Source organism: Mirounga leonina, unplaced genomic scaffold (assembly GCF_011800145.1).
Source record: "Mirounga leonina isolate KUSES-001 unplaced genomic scaffold, KU_Mleo_1.0 Mir_94, whole genome shotgun sequence".
NCBI lineage: Eukaryota > Metazoa > Chordata > Mammalia > Carnivora > Phocidae > Mirounga > Mirounga leonina.
This window is the reverse complement of record NW_023270855.1, coordinates 54,891,037-54,912,072: the sequence shown is the minus strand read 5'-3', so window position 1 is coordinate 54,912,072 and position 21,036 is coordinate 54,891,037. Positions and strand designations below refer to the sequence as shown.

The following is a 21,036-nucleotide window of genomic DNA, read 5'->3' as shown; positions in this document are numbered from 1 at the left end:
TGTGGCAAAGAATGTCGTGTGTGACCGAGGCCACCTGAAATTGCGGAGATGTAGACATTTCAGGAGTGAAGACGCCACTCCCGTGAATAACATCTCTAATAATAAAAATGCCACATCCCTTGGCTGCATTCTTGATCTTATTTATGTGGGGTTTCAGCAGGGAAGACTGAGACCTCGACACTGGGGGTCCTTCCATCAAAGCCACACACAGGTGAGCTTGCTACCTGGGCCAGGAGAAACGCTACACAGTGGAGAGCAACTCTGATGAGGGCGGCTCAGTTGGTTAAGCGTCAGACTCTTGATTATCAGCTCAGGTCTCGAACAAAACCAGCTCTGAGGAACATCATGCCGAGGCTGACCACGACCCCTGCTGACCCTCGCCTTTTGCCTCGGGAAACAAGGCAGCCAGCAAGCCTAGGCCAGGCAGGTCACTCGCTTGGGGAGAAAGGCGGAACGCCCCCAGAGGAGACCACCCACCTGCCAGGCTGCGGGGCCCCACTCACCGCCGCCTCTCCGTCTCTCGGATCTCCCGTTCCCGCTGCCTCTGGCGCTCGCGCTCCCTTTGCTCTTTGATTTTATCAAACGACAAGATGTCTCTCTTCTCTTTGCTTTCCGATTTGCGATCCTGACTCTTGGAGCTCTGTTTACCAAAATTGGTTTATTAACGTCAAAAAAATGCAACCAGCACACAAAGAAAGTTATATGCGTATCTGGGGTAGCTTAAAATTCTTCTGTCCCCCATGGTTTCCACGAAGGCCCAGCAGGCAGTTCAGCTCACCCACAGCCCAGAGACGCTGCTCACTCGAGAGCTACCTTCACACACCGCAAACAAGGGGCGTCACGGAGGAGCAAGGAGGGATGACACCCCACAAAACCTACAGGCAGATCTAGCGCAGGAGGGCCAAGCACTCTGCGTAATCTAGAACAAGGCCTCACAGAGCCATGGGGCAGGTGCACACTGGATGCCCAGCTGGATGATGGACTGCACTTCTCACTTCTCCCCTGCTGCCTCAGGCCTTCAAATACAACAGGCCGAAGCAGCTCTCCTGGGAAAGAGAGCTCCTACTCAGCTACAAAGTAGTCACGGGCAACTGCCCTGCCACTCCGTTTCCAGGATAAGGCACAAAATGTCACCCGCCGACTCTCATTTCTGAGGCTCTCGGAGGCTAGGACACCCAAGCTAGCCACGATCACTCTCCCAGGAAGCTTTCACAGCTTGGAATACAGGGCCTCTTGCTGACCCACCACCTCAGGGTCTCTAGGGAAGGAGCCTGGGAGACATTTCAAAAAATTTCCCCAGGTTATTTTCTTTTTAAATTTATTTATTTGACAGAGAGAGACACAGCTAGAGAGGGAACACAAGCAGGGGGAGTGGGAGTGGGAGAAGCAGGCCCCCTGCCGAGCAGGGAGCCCGATGCGGGGCTCGATCCCAGGACCCCGGGATCATGACCTGAGCCGAAGGCAGACGCTTAACGACTGAGCCACCCAGGCGCCCCTCCCCAGGTTATTTTCTTAATTACCTCGTGGGTGGTGGGGCTGGAGGACCAACCCAATAGAAAGGCAAGAACAGTTACGAACAGATATTCTGCCAAAAAGAGAGGGCCCCAGAGAGGACAATCCCATCACAAAAAAAGACCGGAACCCAAAACACCAGGATGATACTCTTCACCCATGAGATGGGCAAGGGGTTTTGAGTCTGTTCCCACACACTGCAGGCTGGAGGGCGGACGGCCAGACGCCTGAAGTGCCCAGGTGAGGGTGCAGCTAGTGTCCACAGCCGGGCCTCCCACATACCAGCAGCCTGGCGCGCTCTACACACCCAGGGACTACAGGATCCTGTTCCCTTTCTGAAGGGCACTCGGAGAACATCCGTCACAAAGAACAACATCCATGCTCCTCGGCACCTAGAAACCCGGAGCCCGCCACGGCCAGTGCACACCAACGCTGCCACACAGCAGTCCTCAACAGGGGCCGTGACACCAGCAAGTGTCCCTAATCGAGGGACTGGGTAAGAGATCACAGGGCAGCCGTAAACATAGCTTTTTTTTTTTGTAGTTTCATGGTTTTATTAACACGAATATGACGTGCGCAACAAACTATTCATTTTCTTCACTGTGCAGCCTGGCACTGGGACTGGTGACTCTGTCAGCTGGGCTGCTTTTCCCACAATAGCTTTGCGGTTCTTGGAGGAGACACTGTGAGCAATCTCTGCACAGTAAGATTTGCTGCACATCAGCAGCACTTCAAGCTCCTCAATGTTGTGCACTAGGAACTTCCGGAAGCCACCTGGCAACGTGTGCTTTGTTTTCTTGTTGCTCCCTTGATGTTGGGCATCAAGATCTGGACCTTGAATCTTCTGCACACCCTACCGTCAGTGCCTCTGGGTTTTCACCAGTTGCGCTTAATTTTGACATATCGGTCTGACTGGTGCCAGATGGACTTCTTGGTCCTCTTTTTAACGATCCTGGGCTTCACCAGAGGTCTGAGGGCAGCCATGATGCCCAGTAACAGATGGCTGCCGCCTCCGTAGGCAGCACCGAGGAAGAGAGGGGAAGCTAAACACAGCTTTAAAGAGAGGGCACATACACACACACGCAACCTGCACAGCTCTCAAGGGCATCATGCTGAGGTCACGTGCTACATTCTCACTGGGACAACATTCTAGAGATGGGAAGCAGAGGACCAGCTTCCCAGGGCTGGGGCTGGGCTGGTGGGGTGGGTCACGAGCGGGAGATCTCTGCGGTCTGGCCCTGGATCCTGACCGCGGTGGTGCTCACGTGGACTCCACTGTAACCGTGGACTCCACTGTAACTGAAAGTCCTAGCACTCCATGCACGCACATCCCACAGACCAATGTCACAGTCCTGGCTTGGAAACTGGGCTATAGTTATGTGAGCAGAAACTACTGGGGGAAGCGGGGTGATGGGTACATAAACCATACTATTTTGGCAACTTCCTGTGACTCCGTAATTATTTGGAAATAAGAGCGTACACGCCGTGTCCTGTGTACGATGCCCTTGGAAAGGAAGTGTGAGGAGTCCACGTGAAAGCGAAGAGGCTTCTATTATGCTGTCATCCTCCTACATGACCTCAAGGTTCTAATCAAGCACACTTTATTACTATTTATTTTTTCTAACTCCAGAGTTATTCCGGTGGTAAGTTTATGGGGTTTTTGGGGGGGCTTTCTTTAGATTTCTCTATTTTTATAGTTCTTTTTATGGTTTTCACGTAGCCCGTAAGACATTATGAATGAGTGTATTCGAGAACACAAGTTTTCATTTCAAAAGTCAGTCCTTCACAACAAAATGTTCTTGGATGAATACCGATAGCTCTGCGTTCGCTCCAAGAGGACAGCTCTCCTCGGGAATGTTTCAGCTAGAACCTTCAGCTGGTAAGCAGAAGGTTTTGTTTTCCAGGGTGGAAAAAAACAAAATGAGAAGCCACTAGTTTGTCCAGCTGTGTACCGCTTAAGAAATGGAGGTCCATTCTCTGACAACATCAAAGTCGGTTTTGCAGTGGACTCTTTTCTTTCCCGTTAATGTCACAGAAGACGAACAAATCAAGAGAAGAAGTGAATCAACTAGCACTAGGTCAACCAAGGAGCAGAGCCTGCCTTCTGACTTGAACAGCCTGGGTCCTGCCCATCCTACCCAATGGTGGGCTTTCTGTGAACCGGTTTCCTTTCAAAAAGATGGTATAATCCGACGAAGAACCCGCGAAGGGTCACCCCATCAGGGAAAGTAAAAACATTAAGTATTGTTTTGAAATAAGCTGTAGAACCTAACTCTGTGTGTGTACGTACAATCGAAACAGTTAATAACATGCCTTCTGAGCACTTCAAAAACTCTTCAACTTTTAAAGGTGAGACAACGTTGTTTTCATAATGCAAATCAAAGTGGTCGTTAAACCACCCACAAATCCGCCGGACTTGGGGAGGAAGCAATACTTACTCTCTCTTTTGACCTGCTTGTGGTTTTCACGCTAATGACAGGCTCTCCTTTCGATTTATCCATCACGACCGTCCGTTCCATTCCTCTGCTTCCTTCAGGAAAAAAAAAGCAATCTTTGAAAACCCGCTGATGCCCCCACTTCCCGACAGCAGGTAGCGCACGGGCTGACTGGGGGTTCTCGCTGCTCCCTCTAGGGACTCATGCGAACCCCTGGAGCCTCCGCACCTCCTCTCTCTCCTCGTTCTGACCTGCAGCGCACATTACGGACACGAAGCAGCTGGTGTACCTTCACAGGTCTTTGCTCACCTGGGATGAAGTGGCTGTGATTTCCCCGAATCTTACAATGTAAATCTAAGTCAAGGTGCATTCTGCAACACAAACACATCCAACCCACCAGCTTCCTTTACCCGCATGCTCAAACCTAGTGGGTCCAGGATAACCAATTTCCATTTTTTAGTCCTCCTCCACATTCTGGAAAGCTCTGCAGAATTCAGGCCCTTGTGTTCTGAATCAGATGGCTGGGCTTCCCTTCATTCATATACAGCAATAAAGGCTTCCAAATGGGTTCTTCCCCTCGATGACACAATAACCAAACTCTTAACCACCATGACTATTACTGATTTGGGGAGATTTGCAATACTTGAGAAACATTTTAAAAACGCGTTCCTCATGAGACTGCCAGTAAATTACCCCAAACACTTAAGATCTAATTTGTAATGCGCTGTACCAAATTCCAAGGCTCCAGATGGCTGAGTTTTGTTTGTTTTACTGGGGGGGAGGGGCGGGGAGAACTGGGTTTTGTTTTCTCCACAAAACATTCTGTGGTGCCTCATGGCAATCTGAAGGTGCGGAACAAGCTGCAGAACAGCATCAAATCTGTGACAAGAACCGGGACACCTCTCCCTCGCACATCTGCCAAAGGTACGCAGGAAGAGCAAGCAGCCCGGTCCCTGAGCCGCCAGTGACCATAAATCACGAAGCGGAACACCTCCAGGTGTGTGATGTCACCAGAGACTCCTTCAAGCCAGTCATCCCCTGAGGCCCTGCTGCTTTATCAGCTGCCGATCAACAGAGCCCACAGTCAGCCCAGGCACACCGCCCTCACTGGCTCACTCCATGACACCCCCCCAGCCCCTCCCACCAGGCTCTACTCTCCTGGGGAGCCCTGGGCAGGTGCTGCTCACCTGATTTGGTGACTCGGGACCGATTTGTAGGTCCTGGTTTCGGCTCATCCTCGTCTTTTTCTTCCTTCTTAATGTCTTCAGGCTTTTTTTCCTCCTTTTTCTCCATCTTCTCCTCCTTCTTAATCGCAGTTCTATTTAAAAACACGGTCATCACACTTGAGTTCCTGGGACTCTGGCAGCAGCTCACACTTACTGACTTCCATACACAACCAGCCAGCCGGGCAGCAAGTGGACGGGAATAGTTACTGGGAAGCTGCCGTGATGATCTAATACCCGCTCGAGACACAGCCCTTATTCCCCCCGGAGTTCTCTGCTACACCTAGAAATATGCAGCACGGAACTGCAGGCTCATGGACAGTTTTCCGAACTGCTCGATGCAGTGGTTTGCAAGACAGCACACGGGCACACGAGAGACGCTCCCAACTAGAGAAGAATGCTTGCAAAAAACTGATTTTAAGTGTTTCACTCCAGGTGGAATTTTTAAGTTTTTTTCCAAATAAATTCAGTATAAAATAGAACAGAGGTACAGCATGAGGATGCGAGGTGCCTGCTACATGAAGCAGTGGGCCATCCACCCTGAACACTGCACCTGGTCACTTCTGCATACTCTGGGGGAGTTAAGATGGCTACGTTCCAGCTCATGTGGAAACTGTTAGTAACACTTCAGCTGAAGGCAGCTTTATTCTACGCGGTGAACTAAATCATCATTGCCACTCACACTTGTCTCCCATATTCCCTAATGCTGTTTGTCCCGGGTAATTAAATCCCACACTTATTAAATGCCCGCCATGTGCCAGGGTCCAGGACGGGAAAGCCAGGCCCCTCAGGGTTCCCTAACCAGTGCTCCCTGCCCTTTCTTCCCTACAACCCAGGCAGAGCTCAGGCTGTCCAAAGAAACCTCTCAGCTCATTCTTCCTCTCTCAAATTCCACAGTACAAAGCTTTTTTTGGGGGGGGGGGTGTGGGGGTGTGTGCGTGCGGGGGTGTGTGCGCGCAAGTGTGTGCGCGCGCAAGTGTGTGTGTGTATGTTTGGAGAGTGGTGTGTGTGTCTGTCTGTCGGGGGCAGAGGAAGAGAGGGAGAATCCTAAGCACATTCCATGCCCAGCGTGGAGCCTGACCTGGAGCTCAATCTCAAAAACCTGGAGATCATGACCTTAGCCAAAAACAAAGAGTCAGATGCTTAACCGAATGAGCCACTCAGGCACCCCGGAGCTGTCTTTAAAATAATATTCACTTTGGGGCACCTGGGTGGCTCAGTAGGTTAAGCATTTGCCTTCGCTCAGGTCGTGATCTCAGGGTCCTGGGATCGGGCCCTGCATCTCGCTCTGTGCTTAGCTTGGAGTCTGCTTCTCCCTTTCCCTCTTCCCCTCCCTGCCGATTTGTGTTCATGCCCTCTCCCTCTCAAATGAGTAAGTAAAATCTTAAAAAAAAAAAAAATTAAAATAATATTCGCTTTAAAAAAACCTTAAAATTTTTTTTTTATTTTTAAGTCATCTCTATACCCAATGTGGGGCCTAAACCCACAACTCTAAGTGAGATCAAGAGTCGGAATGCGCCGATGGAGCCAGCCAGGTGCCCCCAAAAAAACTTTATTAAAAAAAAAAAATTGGGGCACCTGGGTAGTTCAGTTGTTAAGCATCTGCCTTCGGCTCGGGTTATGATCCCAGGATCCTGGGATCGAGCCCTGCATCGGGCTCCCTGCTCGGCGGGAAGCCTGCTTCTCCCTCTCCCACTCCCCCTGCTTGTGTTCCCTCTCTCTCTGTGTCTCTCTCTGTCAAATACATAAATAAAATCTTAAAAAAAATAAAAGTAAAAATAAATTTTTTTTTAAATAAATATTTGAGAGGGGCGCCTCGGTGGCTCAGTCGGTTAAGCGGCTGCCTTCGGCTCGGGTCATGATCCCAGGGTCCTGGGATCGAGCCCCGCATCGGGCTCCCTGCTCAGCGGGGAGCCTGCTTCTCCCTCTCCCACTCCCCCTGCTTGTGTTCCCTCTCTCGCTGTGTCTCTCTCTGTCAAATAAATAAATAAAATCTTTAAAAAAAAAATAAATAAAATAAATATTTGAGAGAGAAAATGAACAGAGGGAGGGGCAGAGGGAAAGAATCCCAAGCAGACTCTGCTAAGCGCGGAGCCTGAAGGGGCTGGATTTCACGACCCTGAGATCATGGCCTGAGCCAAAAGCAGAAGTTGGACACTCAACTGAGCCACCCAGGCGCCCCCAATATTTTAAACTGTAAACACATACCATAATAATTGATGGTGTGTACCAGGATCAAGAACTGTTTTTTTTTAGCGTATTGGTTTTGCTTAAGAAAAAAGAAAAAAACACAAAATCCCTAACACTGTAGGTGCGTCAACTTATTCAAACAATTTCCCTGGGACGACCACCTTTACTGAATGGCCTTTACTGTCAATGACTGGGCTCCACCGCCCGTGCCTATGCTTTGTGAGGCCCCGCGAGGCTGGGACGGCACTCAGCATGCTGCACTATAGCACTTCTCCCCTCAGCTTTGTCGTGGGTAATACACGCGGATCTGGTTCCCCCTCAACGGCTACAGCCGTCCGTGTCCCTTCTAAGAGGAACAGTGATGGCTTGCGGTGACTACATGGCTGCAAGTAAAGCCACAATGAATTACATCTGATGTGCGTCTCCCACTATTCTGGGGTGGTGCCTTCTCTCTCCAAGGAGACCCCCTGGTTGTTCTGTACTCACATGGCACCGCCTAGACACAAAGCAACCTCCTGTAACACCAAGTTAAAACTAATTTCTAAAATACAAACATGAGAGTATGAACAAAGGCTGGAGAAATATACACAAAAGAGGGTCACCCTTGGGTAGTGGGATTATGCTTGACATTTGTGTGGACTTTCCAAATGTGAACTATATATAAATCACCACTCACCCAACTCGGGGAAGACGAGCCACTTCTTTGGAAAAGTGTTTCTAATTTTTCACTTAGGTTGACTACTGAACCTAGAAATTTTTTTTTTAAGATTTTATTTGTCAGAAAGCGTGCACAAGAGCAGGGGGAGCAACAGGCAGAGGGAGAAGCAAGCTCCCCGCTGTGCAAAGAGCTCGATGCAGGACTTGATCCCAAGACCCCAGGATCACGACCCGAGCTGACTGAGCTACCCAGGCGTCCCTGAACCTAGAAAAAAAAATTTTTTTTTAAAAAGATTTTATTTATTTATTAGACAGAAAGAGAGACAGCGAGAGCAGGAACACAGCAGGGGGAGTGGGAGAGGGAGAAGCAGGCTTCCTGCCAAGCAGGGAGCCCGATGTGGGACTCGATCCCAAGACCCTGGGATCATGACCTGAGCCGAAGGCAGACGCTTAATGACTGAGCCACCCAGGCGCCCTGAACCTAGAAATTCTTAAAGTCAAAGAAAAGGTTAACAAACAAAGGTTTACTGGAAGAAAAAAATATGGTTAAAACATATTTTGAAATGCTCAACCTCCCAGTCAGACCACCTGAAGGCAGTTTGGTTTTAAACATACCAAGTTCATCACCTGGTTATGTGCCCCAGTGCTGGGGGCAGCCAGCCCAGACCGAATCCTGGCCTTGCCACTTCCTCGCTGGACTGGGTGCTCTTTAGCCGGGCACGTCTCTTTCTGAAGCCTATTCCCTCTGTGACCTAGGACCCTTCCAGGGATCAATCGAACCACCTGATGCAGGTGAGCTAGTTATTACCCCCCTTCCTTTCTCCCGCAAACACGTCTCACCGTGTGGTCAGAAAATCAATAAAGATGCATTCCAAAACACCAAGAACTCTGAACAACTCTGAAGAGCTACCAATATTCTACAAATACAGGGTTTTTTTGTTTTTGTTTCTTTTTTTTTTTTTTTTTAGCACTGCTGATAGAACACATCTCTTTGGAGAAGCTGCTGATAAAATTACAGGTCTCGCTTGTAAATACACGAAGGCTAATCTGACATCCATTGCTCATGGGCCAACAGATTCCAATTTGGAATGAAGACTGGCAATTATACCTTTCAGAATGGGAGTTGTAAACTTAGGAGTATTAAGGAAGTCCACACATTCGCTCGACTGTACGTTTTCTTAATATAAGAAACAATGGCAAAATGGAATCACTGAGACTGACAGATTCTCAGCAAAGGGTTCAATCTTTGGAGTGAAAGTGGCCCTAGAAGGGCAAGTAAATGGTACTGACAATATAAACTTAATGTACTCAGCCCTGAGAATTGTACCACCATCAGGAACATCACCAAAATCTACCTTCTCCAGAGGATACACCGACGACTCTGAGAAAATTAGCAAGCAATCCTGCTCTGAAAAACCTGTCCCAATTTCCATCCTTTATAGATGGTATCTCAGACCCAGAGATCCCAAAGTTCTGTGCCAAGGTACCCCACGGGTGCCACAGGAAACTCACAGGTATCCCGGGATATCTTATATTTTTGAGGGAAACACAGCAATAGTTGACAACTGCCTGACACTGCACAAACTACTAGCTTGAGGTCATTCTTTTCAACATTAGATTGGGTTGCGTTCCTGTGATAAAAAACAAGGACTACATGAACACCAGTCTGGGTCAGGAAACAATTCCATGGTATGAGTGGCTGTGCAAGGACCCAGAACTCTGAGTGAAGTAAAATTATTATTCTTTCCTTTCAGATGTGTTATTTTCTTTCAACAGCCCACTAAGTCGTTTGGACGTAAATACTTACTAAGGCTCCTGTGAATACACTTTTGAGAGTTACGGGTTACATCGCAGGGACCCTTACTGAAACCTGAACACGTAAGTGGTAGCAAGATGCACAAATATGATACGTAAGTGAGAAGCCAATGAGGCTGCTTGCGGCAAGGAGGACACGAGTTTGCCTGAGTGACCCTGTGGCTGCCACCTACCCTCTTCCCGACCAGCCCACCCCCGCACCCTGAGAGAAAGCTTAAGAGAAAGGTTTTAAATAATCAGTTTACTTTTCAATTTTGATCTCCACAGGATGATGTCTGTCAACACTAGATAATTTTTCTTTCTTCACTTCACATTCTTTCCTGTCAGACAGCTTTTTCCCAGCAGGTTCGTTTTTGGCCTAAAATACAACACAGATTAGAAATGGCCCATGGTCCTGGTCTCCTCGCTCGTGAACTCGATAGGTTATAACAGGCAAGAGTCACCTCACCTTCTCTACGGAGATCATTCTTCCATGCAGCTCAGTTCTGTGGAGATGGCTGATGCACTTTGTAGCTTCATCAGATGTCGACATGGTAACAAATCCATAGCACCGAGCTCCGGGACTGCGGGCGTTGGTCACCACTTTGGCCCCAACAACCTTCATGAGAAAGGACACGCTTACCTTCCCATATAAATCACCACACGATTTGTCAAAAATGACTACCAGTTACCTGATCATCAGAATTCTTTCCACTAGTTTTTACTTCTCCACAAATTGTTGGTTTGCCATAATTAGTTATTAAAGTGGTTCTACCTCATCCTGACTATCAAAATACAATTGCTTCCGATACAATACAAGATCAGCCCTCAGAGTGACAAAAGACGAACAGGGAAAGCTAAAGACTTTTTTTTCCCCCCCTAAAGATTTTATTTATTTATTCATGAAAGACAGAGAGAGAGGCAGAGGCAGAGGGAGAAGCAGGCTCCCTGAGGAGCAGGGAGCCCGATGCGGGACTCGATCCCAGGACCCTGAGATCATGACCTGAGCCAAAGGCAGACACTTAACCAACTGAGCCACCCAGGCGTCCCAGCTAAAGACATTTAAAACTCCACAAACCACAACTCATTAATCAAAAGTACTGCCCACTTGGATCATTTTCTCCAATTGGATCTCGACTTCCAGACAGGTTGACACACCAAGCATTACCCCCCTGCTGCCTAAAAAACCTCGCAAATTAGAGGAAATGTAGGCAACCGGGGTTTTCAGACACTGTACACCAGGCCACACAGGACGGTGACCCCTGCAAGGGACACACACACGTATGGTTGCCCTGGCTTACTTCCTAGAGGTTCCCAGCCAAGGGCAGGGAAGAGGACCTGAGGTAAGGGTGGGAGGTGGTATCCGAGAGCTGAGCACAGCTCAATGTCTGAAGAAATCATAGTACCGGAGAGGAAGTGCTGCATAAAGACAGCCCCAGAGCGCTACAAAGGGCCCTCTAAGCAGCACACGTGTGAGAGGCAAGGGAGAAAACCACCTGTTAAGAGCAAATAATCCCCAGGCTCAGAGTCTCAAATAATTCACTTTTTCCAGAGTGAACCCGGAATGGCAGCCGGAATGGAAAAGCTTGCAATTCACAGGGCATCAGGCTGAGACCTCAGAAGGGTGCTGCCCTGGAAGTGCACAAAGCTAGCCCCAAATTAAGGCTGCTCTGCTCACCTAAAGAAGCCTAATAGCAACCTGGGGAGGAACAAGTAACTGAACTATGTCCCAGCAAGAGCTCAAGGACACTGACAGGGACACACGAATAACTAGAACGCCTGGTGTCCGATCAAAAATGACTAGGTAAACCAAGGAATGAGAAAATGACTCTAATGAAGAAAACCAACCAACCAATAAAGAGATCCAGAATGCACTCCAGTAACAGAATTAGTGGATGATGACATTAAAAGTTATTTTAGCTATATCCTAAATGTTCAACAAGTTAGGAGAAACCACGGAGCATGTTAGGTAAACACAGAGAAGATATTTAAAAACACCCAACCCCAAAGTCTGGAGATGAAAAATACATGAGATGGGACGGACAGCAGACACTGCAAAAAAAAAAAAAAAAAAAAAGATGAGGGAACTTGGAAGACATAGCAACAGAAGTTACTCGAAATGAAACAGAGGAAAAAAGATGGAAACAAACCAAAACAGAACCAGAACATCAGTGGGCTGTAGGACCACCTGTGGCGTCGTCAAAAGAAGCACAGAAAACCTTAGCGGATGAAACCATAGCACATCTGTGGCATGAACTGCTCCAAACCAGTGATAAAGAGAACCTTCCAGGTAAGCCAGACAAGAAAGACACCTGTGCCCTAAGGAGCAAAGGTGAAACCCAGAGCCAACTGGTTAGCCAACATGAGCCAGAAGGAGGGAGCACCACTGCTGTCTGGACCAAAAATAAATAAATAAATAACCAACCCCACAATTCTGCATGCAGCAAAAACAGCTTTCAAAGTGAAGGCGAAAGAATAATTTTCAATAATTTTCAGATCTACAAAAGCAGCAGAAATTCATCCTTGGCAACACTGTACTATAAGAAAAGTTTAAAGAGGGAGGAAAACAATACCCAATGGGAACTTAGATATCAACAAGAGGGAGTAAAGAGCACCCCAAAACATAAACATGGAGTTAACAAAGAGCCCATGCTTTTTCTTATTTATGTATCTCTTTAAAAGATAAATGTTTAAAGCAAAAACAAAAACAAAAAACACCAAAAAATGAAAAAAACAAAAAAACACAAACACACCAAAATCCAAACCAACCAACATATCAACGAACCAAGAATGTACTATGCTGTTTATTAAAGCCGTGACACCACCACCACAAAGGCTGGGAGGGAAGGATGGCGGTGCACGTTATCAGGTTCAAACGCCCCCTGGGAACTGGAATTTTCATCACTGAAGGACAGACCGCATTAAGCCTTGTAATAGAATTCCTATACGCAGATAGCAAAGAAAACGTTATAGTTCAACCAACGGCTCAAAGAAGAAACCAAAAGACAAATACCTTGAGACAGATGAAAAGGAACTGTAACACAGCAAAACCTATGGGGCGCAGTAACAGCAGTTAAGAACAAAGTTCACAGGGATAGATGCCCACATCAAGAAACACAAAAAACTCAAATAAGCAAGCGGACTTTACCCCTCAAGAAACCAGAATACAGCAACACTAGTGACATAAACTAGTTCCAGCTAATAAGTGACAGATCATAAAAAATACTCAACACAGGGGCGCCTGGGTGGCTCAGTAGTTAGGCTTCTGCCTTCGGCTCAGGTCATGATCCCAGAGTCCTGGGATGGAGGCCCACATGGGGCTCCCTGCGCAGCGGGAAGCCTGCTTCTCCCTCTCCCACTCCCCCCTGCTTGTGTTCCTGCTCTTGCTATCTATCAAATAAATAAAATCTTAAAAAAAAGTCTGCACTGGGGCGCCTGGGTGGTTCAGTCGTTGAGCGTCTGTCTGCCTTCGGCTCAGGTCCTGATCCCAGGGTCCTGGGATCGAGCCCCACGTTGGGCTCCCTGCTCCGCGGGAAGCCTGCTTCTCCCTCTCCCGCTCCCCCTGCTTGTGTTTCCTCTCTGGCTGTTGCTGTCAAATAAATAAAATCTTAAAAAAAAAAAAAAAACTCAATTCAAAAGGCAGGAAATACAGAGAAGCAAGGGATCCAAGAAACAGAACAGAGAGCAGACAGGGAGCCAGATGGCAGATTTAAACCCCACTATATGATGCTCGCGTTAAACGTAAATGTTCCCGTAGGACATTCTAGAGAACTGAACGTAGAGCCAGCACCAGTGAAAGTGCAGAGCCCCTGATCAGGACACAAGAGCCCTAGAGGGTCTGGCTCTGACCAGCTGTGATTCAGTACGTCAACGTGAGCAAGGCCTCTCCTCTCTCTGGACCTCAGGGTCCCCAGCTGTGAGACAACAGGGGGGTGGGGGTGGGGCAGTCCATCATCTTCACGTTCCCAGCAGACCCTGGTGTCCATGTTTCCACTTGCAGATATGGAGGAGCCTGCTCTCCCTGCAGAGGAAAGCCCCCCTCTGTCCACATCACCCCATACAGGGCCAAAGGGGACAGACTCTCCTGAGAGAGTCACTTCTTTCAGAGAGGAAGCTTCCCCTTCTTCCTTCTCTTCAAGGTCAGGGGGCTGAGCCAGACAGGATCACATGACCTTCCCATCAACCTAATTATCCTTGCAAAGACATCACCTCCCACAGCCCTGAGAGCAAAATCCAAGACCACCTCACCTGTCCCTGGGCCCCTGGCCTTGCCCTCCACCTTCACAGCAGCCTTTGATGGGTTCATCTTTTTTTTTTTTTTAAGAGTTTATTTATTTGTAAGAAAAAGAGAGAGAGAGCACAAGTGGGGAGAGCGGCAGGCAGAGGGAGAAGCAGGCTCCTCACTGAGCAAGGAGCCCGATATGGGACTTGATCCCAGGACCCTGGGATTATGACCCAAGCCAAAGGGAGACGCCCAACCAACTGAGCCACTCAGGCATCCCTGATCAGTTCATCCAAATTACAGACTCGTCCCACCACTGGGCCTAAGTCCCACGGCTTTAGTTCAATGCCGAGCTCTGTGGGCAGGGCCAACTCTATCATTACTCAGGCTTCGGCTTAAAGAGCACTTACTCAGCAAGGTGCGCTGAACCCCAGACCCCCATCTAAACTCGGTCTCCCTCCCACACACTGATGGCAGGCTGTAACGTCCCTGAATGAATCCCTCGTCACATGCTGTATTTACTTAAATGCTCTCTGCAGCAGCCTGTAAGATCTAGGCCAGCGCCCTCACAGCGGCTACGCTTCACAACTGGTGCCTCAATCAAGAAGGAAGTCAACAAACACTGAGGACGGGTTGCAGCTTCCCAGTTTTAAGCCCTTCTGAAAGACATTCGCCGTGAAGAAATATTCACCTCATGAATGCTTCTTCTGGGTCCTGTCCACTTAAGTCACAAACACATTCGCCAACTCCTACTCGGGGACACAGACCTGGGCAGAGAAATGCCCACGGCAGCCAGGACATCCAGCAAAGCTCCGCCTGGACTCCCTGCAGCTCCTCCCTGACAAGGGGCGCCAAGCCCCCACAGGCACCCACAGGACCAGGGTGGTCCTCCTGGCTGAAGGTGAGACTGTTTCACCATCTAATTCCAGGACAACGAAAACTGGGTTTTAAATGTCCTCGAGTCCCTGCAAGGCTTCTGAATGGTAATGTTTTCTTTCTGCCCCTGTGGACCAAGTCTTTGTTGATTATTTTTAACCCAATATGTTCCTGTTCTTGAGCTATGTATTTAAAAATGCAGGAATATTAAAAGCCAACTCTTCACTTATTGTTTGGGAAAAAAAATTCAGCATGCCAGCTTTAAGTTTTGTATAAGCCAAAAAATGAGCAGTTTAAGAGAAATTAGAAGAACGTTCAGACGTAGCTATTTATATACATTTTCTGTGACACGATGAACTATCTGCTGCCTATTACCCACTCTCAGCGAAGAAACAAGGCACACTACCCAAAACCAGGTGAGCCTTTTCTCCCTCGTGGTTTTGTTTTTTTAAAGGGAAAAACAGACACATAGACACACACACACACACACACACACACACACACACAGAAAAGACCACCAACAAAACTAACAATAGAAAAAAGAACTCTCCATAGTCTTGAGTTCATTATTTAACGCCAAACAGAGGCTGGGTGGCGAGAAGTTGGGGGGGGGGGGGCACACACCTTCCCATACTTGTTGAAAAGGTTCTTCAGATCCGTCGCTCGAGTTGTGGAGGACAGTCCACTGACCCACAGGTTCCGGCCAGAGCTGGTGCTGGTGCGACCTGCTGCAGGAGGGAGAGGGTCAGGCTTGGCCTCCAGGCCAGATAGGAGCACGACCTGCCTCAGGACGCAGCCCGCTCTTAGACCCCAGCTACCTCCCACTTCAACTCTCCTGGTCTAAGCATTTCAGGATGGAAGACAAAAAATACAGGTTGCAGAAACCGTTCCCTTACTCAAGGAATCATCAGGTCCTCGTCATTTACAAACGGAAATGAATTTTGATGACCAATTCTCAACCGGGATGGCAGTTTCTGCAATCTTGTTCTGTTATTCTAACGGGCAGAATGGGACTGTAATAGGACGCGGTGCACTGGGATTTTCACTATCCCATAAATGAAAACCACAACAGAGACATAAACCACAGAAGCTCACCAACATTTCAATCTAGTCTCTCAAGATACTGTTAGATGGTTACTTGCAGTAATCCTCCATGAAACCAACCACCGGATCCCCAGTGTGGGTACCTGTAAGCCCCTCCCTCCCCAAATAAGGGATCCGTACGCGGCTCCCTGCCACATAAATTAAATCATACCTTTTTCATCTTTAATGATTGGCTTTATATCTTTTTCTTCCTTAAAAGAGCTAGAGACAAAAGCGAACGTTACTCAGACGGGAACAAAATGAAAGACAACTAAATTAAAAGTATGGTATGTGCTAAAAACTGAATACCTACCAGAAAATTAGTCTGAAATAAAATTTTAAGACACCTTTGCAAGCTTCTCTAGGCAATGTGACCCCCAAAATACCATGTCAGATTCTTAAAAGTCAATTGGATTTAGCTGAAGATAGCCGTTAACAATTTAAGAACACAACCATAGTAGGTTGAGAAAAAGAAAAGAAATAGATTCACCCATTAGAAATACACAACGAGAAATAAAACATGGTTTAGAAGTAAACTACAATTGCATCAGTCTGGCTGGCCAATTGCAGAAAAAACAGCTTATGTGTGTCATTAAATGACCAATGAAAAGGAGATAGCGTCTGGTCTAAAACTGAGAAAAAACAAACCTCATTTTCTGATCAGCGCCCTCACTGGCTGAGGACTCTTTAGGAGCCGGAGGGACTTCATTACAAGCTTCAAAAGCAAACTTCTTCACGTCTTCTTTGCTATCTCTGGGGCCTGGGCTTGAGGCTTCCGGGGGCGCTTCTGCGGCCTCCTCGCTAGAGGCTTCCGTGTGCTCTGAGGCTTTACTACTCTGCTCAACTGGCTTCTCTAGCCCTACAGGCTCACAGTCCGTCCGCGCGCCATCGCCTGGCTGCTCCACGGGCTCCCTTTTCACTACCGCTAACAGGGTGTCTGCCCTGCTCGACTGAGCTTGTGCTGTTGACTCGCTGGCCAAATCTAAATCACCCTCCTCCGGATGGGCGCTGCCAAAAAGGTCCTCTTCCTCCGCAAGCTTTCTGTCTGGCCCCACGCTACTTGTATCCTGTGCAAAGGGCTGCTCCAGCTCGGAACCTTCTTCTTTTACTGGCTCAGATTTACAAGTTTCCCCCAAAATGTCGAGTATTTTCTCATTTTCTACGGATTTAACAGGAATAGAATGGCACAAGGTTTAATTACCAGGGAAATAAAGCAATCACAAATGCGGAACTGGCACGGCTGCCACACTAACACGAAGAGAACTGCTAGCTACACAGAGATTGGAAAACCCGCGGGTACACAAAGTTACACCGGTTTACACTACCTGCGCTCCAACCGACTGCTACAGGAAGCCGCTACGCTACATGGAAGAGAAAAGGCCCCCACAGATTCAAACACCTACAACCACATGGCTGCTTCTCGACAGTCTTCTTCCTGTTTTTGTTCAAGTGTGGGTCTTCAGACTTAGTTTTCCAATGTCCAAGGTGCCGAACCGAATGCGATCGCCATTTGATGACAACTCAATTTCCAAATTTCTTTGAATTTCTTTTAACAGAACAGTCCAATACGCAAACCAGAAACTCTTCCAAGGTGGGAGATAAACGCAGTCCACAAGGGGAGTAATGCGTTGAAAATTTTCCTGAAGAGACTCTGTTTCCTCTTCTGGAATCCAGTCACTTCTCGGGTTATAAGTGCCCTGACAACCACTTTATCCTGCCTTAACTGTAGTAATCAAAAAGACTGCAGCAAAATATCACAAGATCTGTTTCATGTGTAGAAACACATGGAAGAATCACTGGGGGAATTACTTAAATGCCCCTCTACGTGGTTAGAGAGATGAAAATAATCACTACATCTCACCAAATATATTTGACCTCCAGAAACCAGAACGGCACTTCCACAGATCTGGTGATACGAGTGGGTTTCCAATCTCTGATCCTTGTACGATCTGGATTGTCCACCATTAAAATCATTTACGCGACCATACACAGCTTAGAATATATGGATAGATTGAAAAAAAGAGTGGGAAAACTTTCAAACCATTAACTGTCGTGTTTCTCTTATCAGTACCTGGCTCCAATAGAGGTTCTTCAATATCCTATTTTAAAAAAGAAAAGAGAAAAAAATTCCACAAAGTACTTAAAAACTGGGCAAATACACTTCCCTGGCAGACACAGCTTCAATCACATGTGAATAAACACCTGTTTCAAATAACTCTCTCCACTCAAAACGACCATATTCCATTCTGGGATGATTCGGTGAGGACAAGCCCATTTTGTTGGCCTCTCCCCAGCAAAGCCAGGCAGGCAGCAGTGACACTCGGCCTGTTCAATTCTCCCTGGAGGGTCTGGCCACCCCACCCCAAGTCTGAGCTGACCTAGTGGCCTCCGGAGAGAGCAAAGACAGCCACAGCAAGAGGTCGCACAGACGGCGAATGTTTTGTATGTCATACCAGATTTGAGATCGATTTCTCCCCAAATAAGCTGTTATTTATAACTGGAACCTGTCAACAAAACCATCTGTTCACTCCTCCCAAAACCTTCCACTGACTTCCCACTGTACTTAAGACAATGGGCCAAACCCTTTCCCTGACCCACAGACGCGGGCAGTCAGGCCCATCCACGTCTGCAACCTCACCCCTGCGTCTCTGCCCCCACCCTGTGTCCTCCGTCCCTACATTCAGCCACTCTCCCTCCTTGCCCAAGGTCCTCTTTTCCCCTTCACTGGGCTAACTCCAGACCCATGGGTCAGACCTCAATTTGAGTGGGGTTTCCTCTGAGAGCCCTACGGCCCAATCACCTCAACTTCTCCCTCGAACTTTTCTAGTCATTTTCTTGCTGGTTATGAACACTGTCCCTACCGAATGCAAACAGTAGGACTGTACTTGTTTGGCTCAACCTCTTACCCCAGGCACTCAGCTCATTTTACGAATCATTTTTACACAGAATCATTTCTACACAGACACACATCCTTTTTCACCATGGAAAATCAACCGCTCAGATAATGTTTCCAGCCAGGGAGCACCAGAATGGTATCTTACCGGAGGTACTTTGAAGTCCAATGATGAAGCATCCAAAGTGTTCTCGAAGCCCTCCCCATCCACCTGAAAGACAAAACAGAGAACCACGTAGTGGAGACAGAGCTGTGAATTCCAAGACCTGCACCTCACCAGTTTCTAAGGGGCCCACGTGTCTACTTCCCTCAAGCTGCCCACCATCATCTACAAGTCCACTGTTGGATTATTCGGTTTCTCGCCGGCCTTCCTGCCTGCTCCATGACTGGGCGGTACTGCACCCCTGAGAGGGTCTCACAGACAGCAGGTGCTCGGTCAGCACTGGCCCAGGAAGGTACACTTTCAGTTCCCAGGCAGCGTCTATTTCCTGGTGGTCCACATATGTGACCCGGACACGATTTCCAGAGCAGAGCTCAAAAGCAAAAGGAAAAACTTCACACTTCTCCGATTTTACTTGGCAACGATACTTTGAAAAATAACAGTAACTGGGCACTTTCACCTAAGGTGCTTTACTTAAAACATTTAACTGAACTACTCTTAAATGTCACTCGATTTGACAGGTTTTTACCTTCTTGAGTGAAATACAAAAACATGCCTTCTCAAATGTATTTTTTTTTCCTTTCCCAGGTTTGAAGCTTATGACCGGGATGCTTGGATTAACCAAAAGGTAAGAAGCCAAGTCCATGCTCTGGAAATAATTAACACACAACAGGATCACACTGAGAGAGGCCAAGACCAGCAAGTCAGTTGCTCAATGGCACCCTAGGCTGAGGGGCAGTGACGTTTGGAGTTTGTTGACTTTTGAACCTTTAATGTTTAAAGTCCAGTCCTACAAGGGCCCCCCTTCCCCCTGCCCAGCTTAGTGCCTTTAAAAAAAAAAAAAAGAGAGAGAGAGAGAACAGAAAACCAAACCAAAACACAAAAAACTAAGAGGCTGAGTATGCCAAGGTAGTAAGATTAAAATGGCAATCAGTTTTAGGATGGCCACCAGAGTTCTCTGCCAAATACTACAAGCGAAAGCTTGAAAAAGCAATATTGGTAACAGAATTCAAGCTCTCCTTTATATACTAGGCCATTAAGCGTGGTTTTCTTTTCACGGGAGGGGTGCTTCTGAGGGCACGAATACTTTCCTTCACTCTTTCCCGTCTTTTAATAGAACCATCTAACCTTGTGCCTAAAGCACATCTTAAAAAAAAAAACCAACAGGATGACCGAATGCTGAGATTATCAACTGTTTTCTGTTTTCCAAAGGAAAATACTTCCACCAACAGTGTCAGCCTTTTACGATTCATGCTGCGGAAGGGCCTCCCACCCTTTTATCAAAATACTCCCCGGGATCGTAGAGAAGTGAGCCGTTCGTTAACCTCTGACTTACGTGCAGTTTAAATGGATATAATTTACCATGAGGCTTTAGACACGGAACTCCGTGTTTTTGGTGACTGCTGACGCGGTGGTGCACTACTTAATCAACCGCCAGTGAGCTCTCACTCCCAGCGGCGGCCCGCGAGCGCTGAGGAGCCCCGAGGAGCCCCGGGGCTACTGGCACATTCCACCATGTCTTCAAGTTACCTACAGCATGCTCTGTGAGCTGCGCCGGGAGCTCTTGCAGTTGGGCCGCCACGTATTCTTTACTATCACAAAGGGAACCGAGAATGCTGTCAGCGCCGTCCTCCCCAAAGTCGGGAGCACTGCTATTCTCAACTTCGCTTTCTTCCAACACACCCACATCCATCATGTCAAGGTTCTGCAAGCTCTCTAAACCTGCATCCATATCCTCCTGTCAAGAGAACGAAAGGCGTCAACGGCCGGGTGGCTGGTCACAGAGCTCCTGCTAGTGTCTCTACCGTGGACGCCACATACCTGCCCATCTCTGGAATCTTCTTCCAGGCCATTGTCTTCTGTACCTTCTTCCTCCATCTTTTGTCCTAATTACAAAGTAATTTTTCAGTCAGATAATGCTCAGGTTCTGGCCTCAAAAATGTGTATACTTTTTATTCTAGAAATCCCCCCAATATGGGTGTGCACGAAAA

The 21,036-nt window shown here is 47.7% G+C and overlaps 1 protein-coding gene across 6 annotated transcripts in view; it reads right to left on the bottom strand.

Moving 5' to 3' along the window:
• SAFB2 (scaffold attachment factor B2) overlaps positions 1 to 21,036 on the bottom strand; it is a 33,913-nt gene that overhangs the window by 7,169 nt on the left and 5,708 nt on the right. For 3 of the 6 annotated variants that reach the window (XM_034997334.1, XM_034997336.1, XM_034997337.1), the window contains exons 3-14: positions 20,867 to 20,931; positions 20,580 to 20,783; positions 19,034 to 19,096; positions 18,064 to 18,091; positions 16,641 to 17,151; positions 16,165 to 16,214; positions 15,534 to 15,637; positions 10,281 to 10,430; positions 10,078 to 10,190; positions 5,135 to 5,265; positions 3,951 to 4,042; positions 504 to 640 (exon numbers count right to left, since the gene is read on the bottom strand). In XM_034997334.1, the coding sequence (XP_034853225.1) occupies positions 504 to 640; positions 3,951 to 4,042; positions 5,135 to 5,265; positions 10,078 to 10,190; positions 10,281 to 10,430; positions 15,534 to 15,637; positions 16,165 to 16,214; positions 16,641 to 17,151; positions 18,064 to 18,091; positions 19,034 to 19,096; positions 20,580 to 20,783; positions 20,867 to 20,931 (1,648 nt within the window). Of the gene's footprint in view, positions 1 to 503; positions 641 to 3,950; positions 4,043 to 5,134; positions 5,266 to 10,077; positions 10,191 to 10,280; positions 10,431 to 15,533; positions 15,638 to 16,164; positions 16,215 to 16,640; positions 17,152 to 18,063; positions 18,092 to 19,033; positions 19,097 to 19,574; positions 20,245 to 20,579; positions 20,784 to 20,866; positions 20,932 to 21,036 lie in introns of those variants that run through there. The other 3 variants (XM_034997335.1, XM_034997338.1, XM_034997339.1) reach the window with 2 other exon arrangements.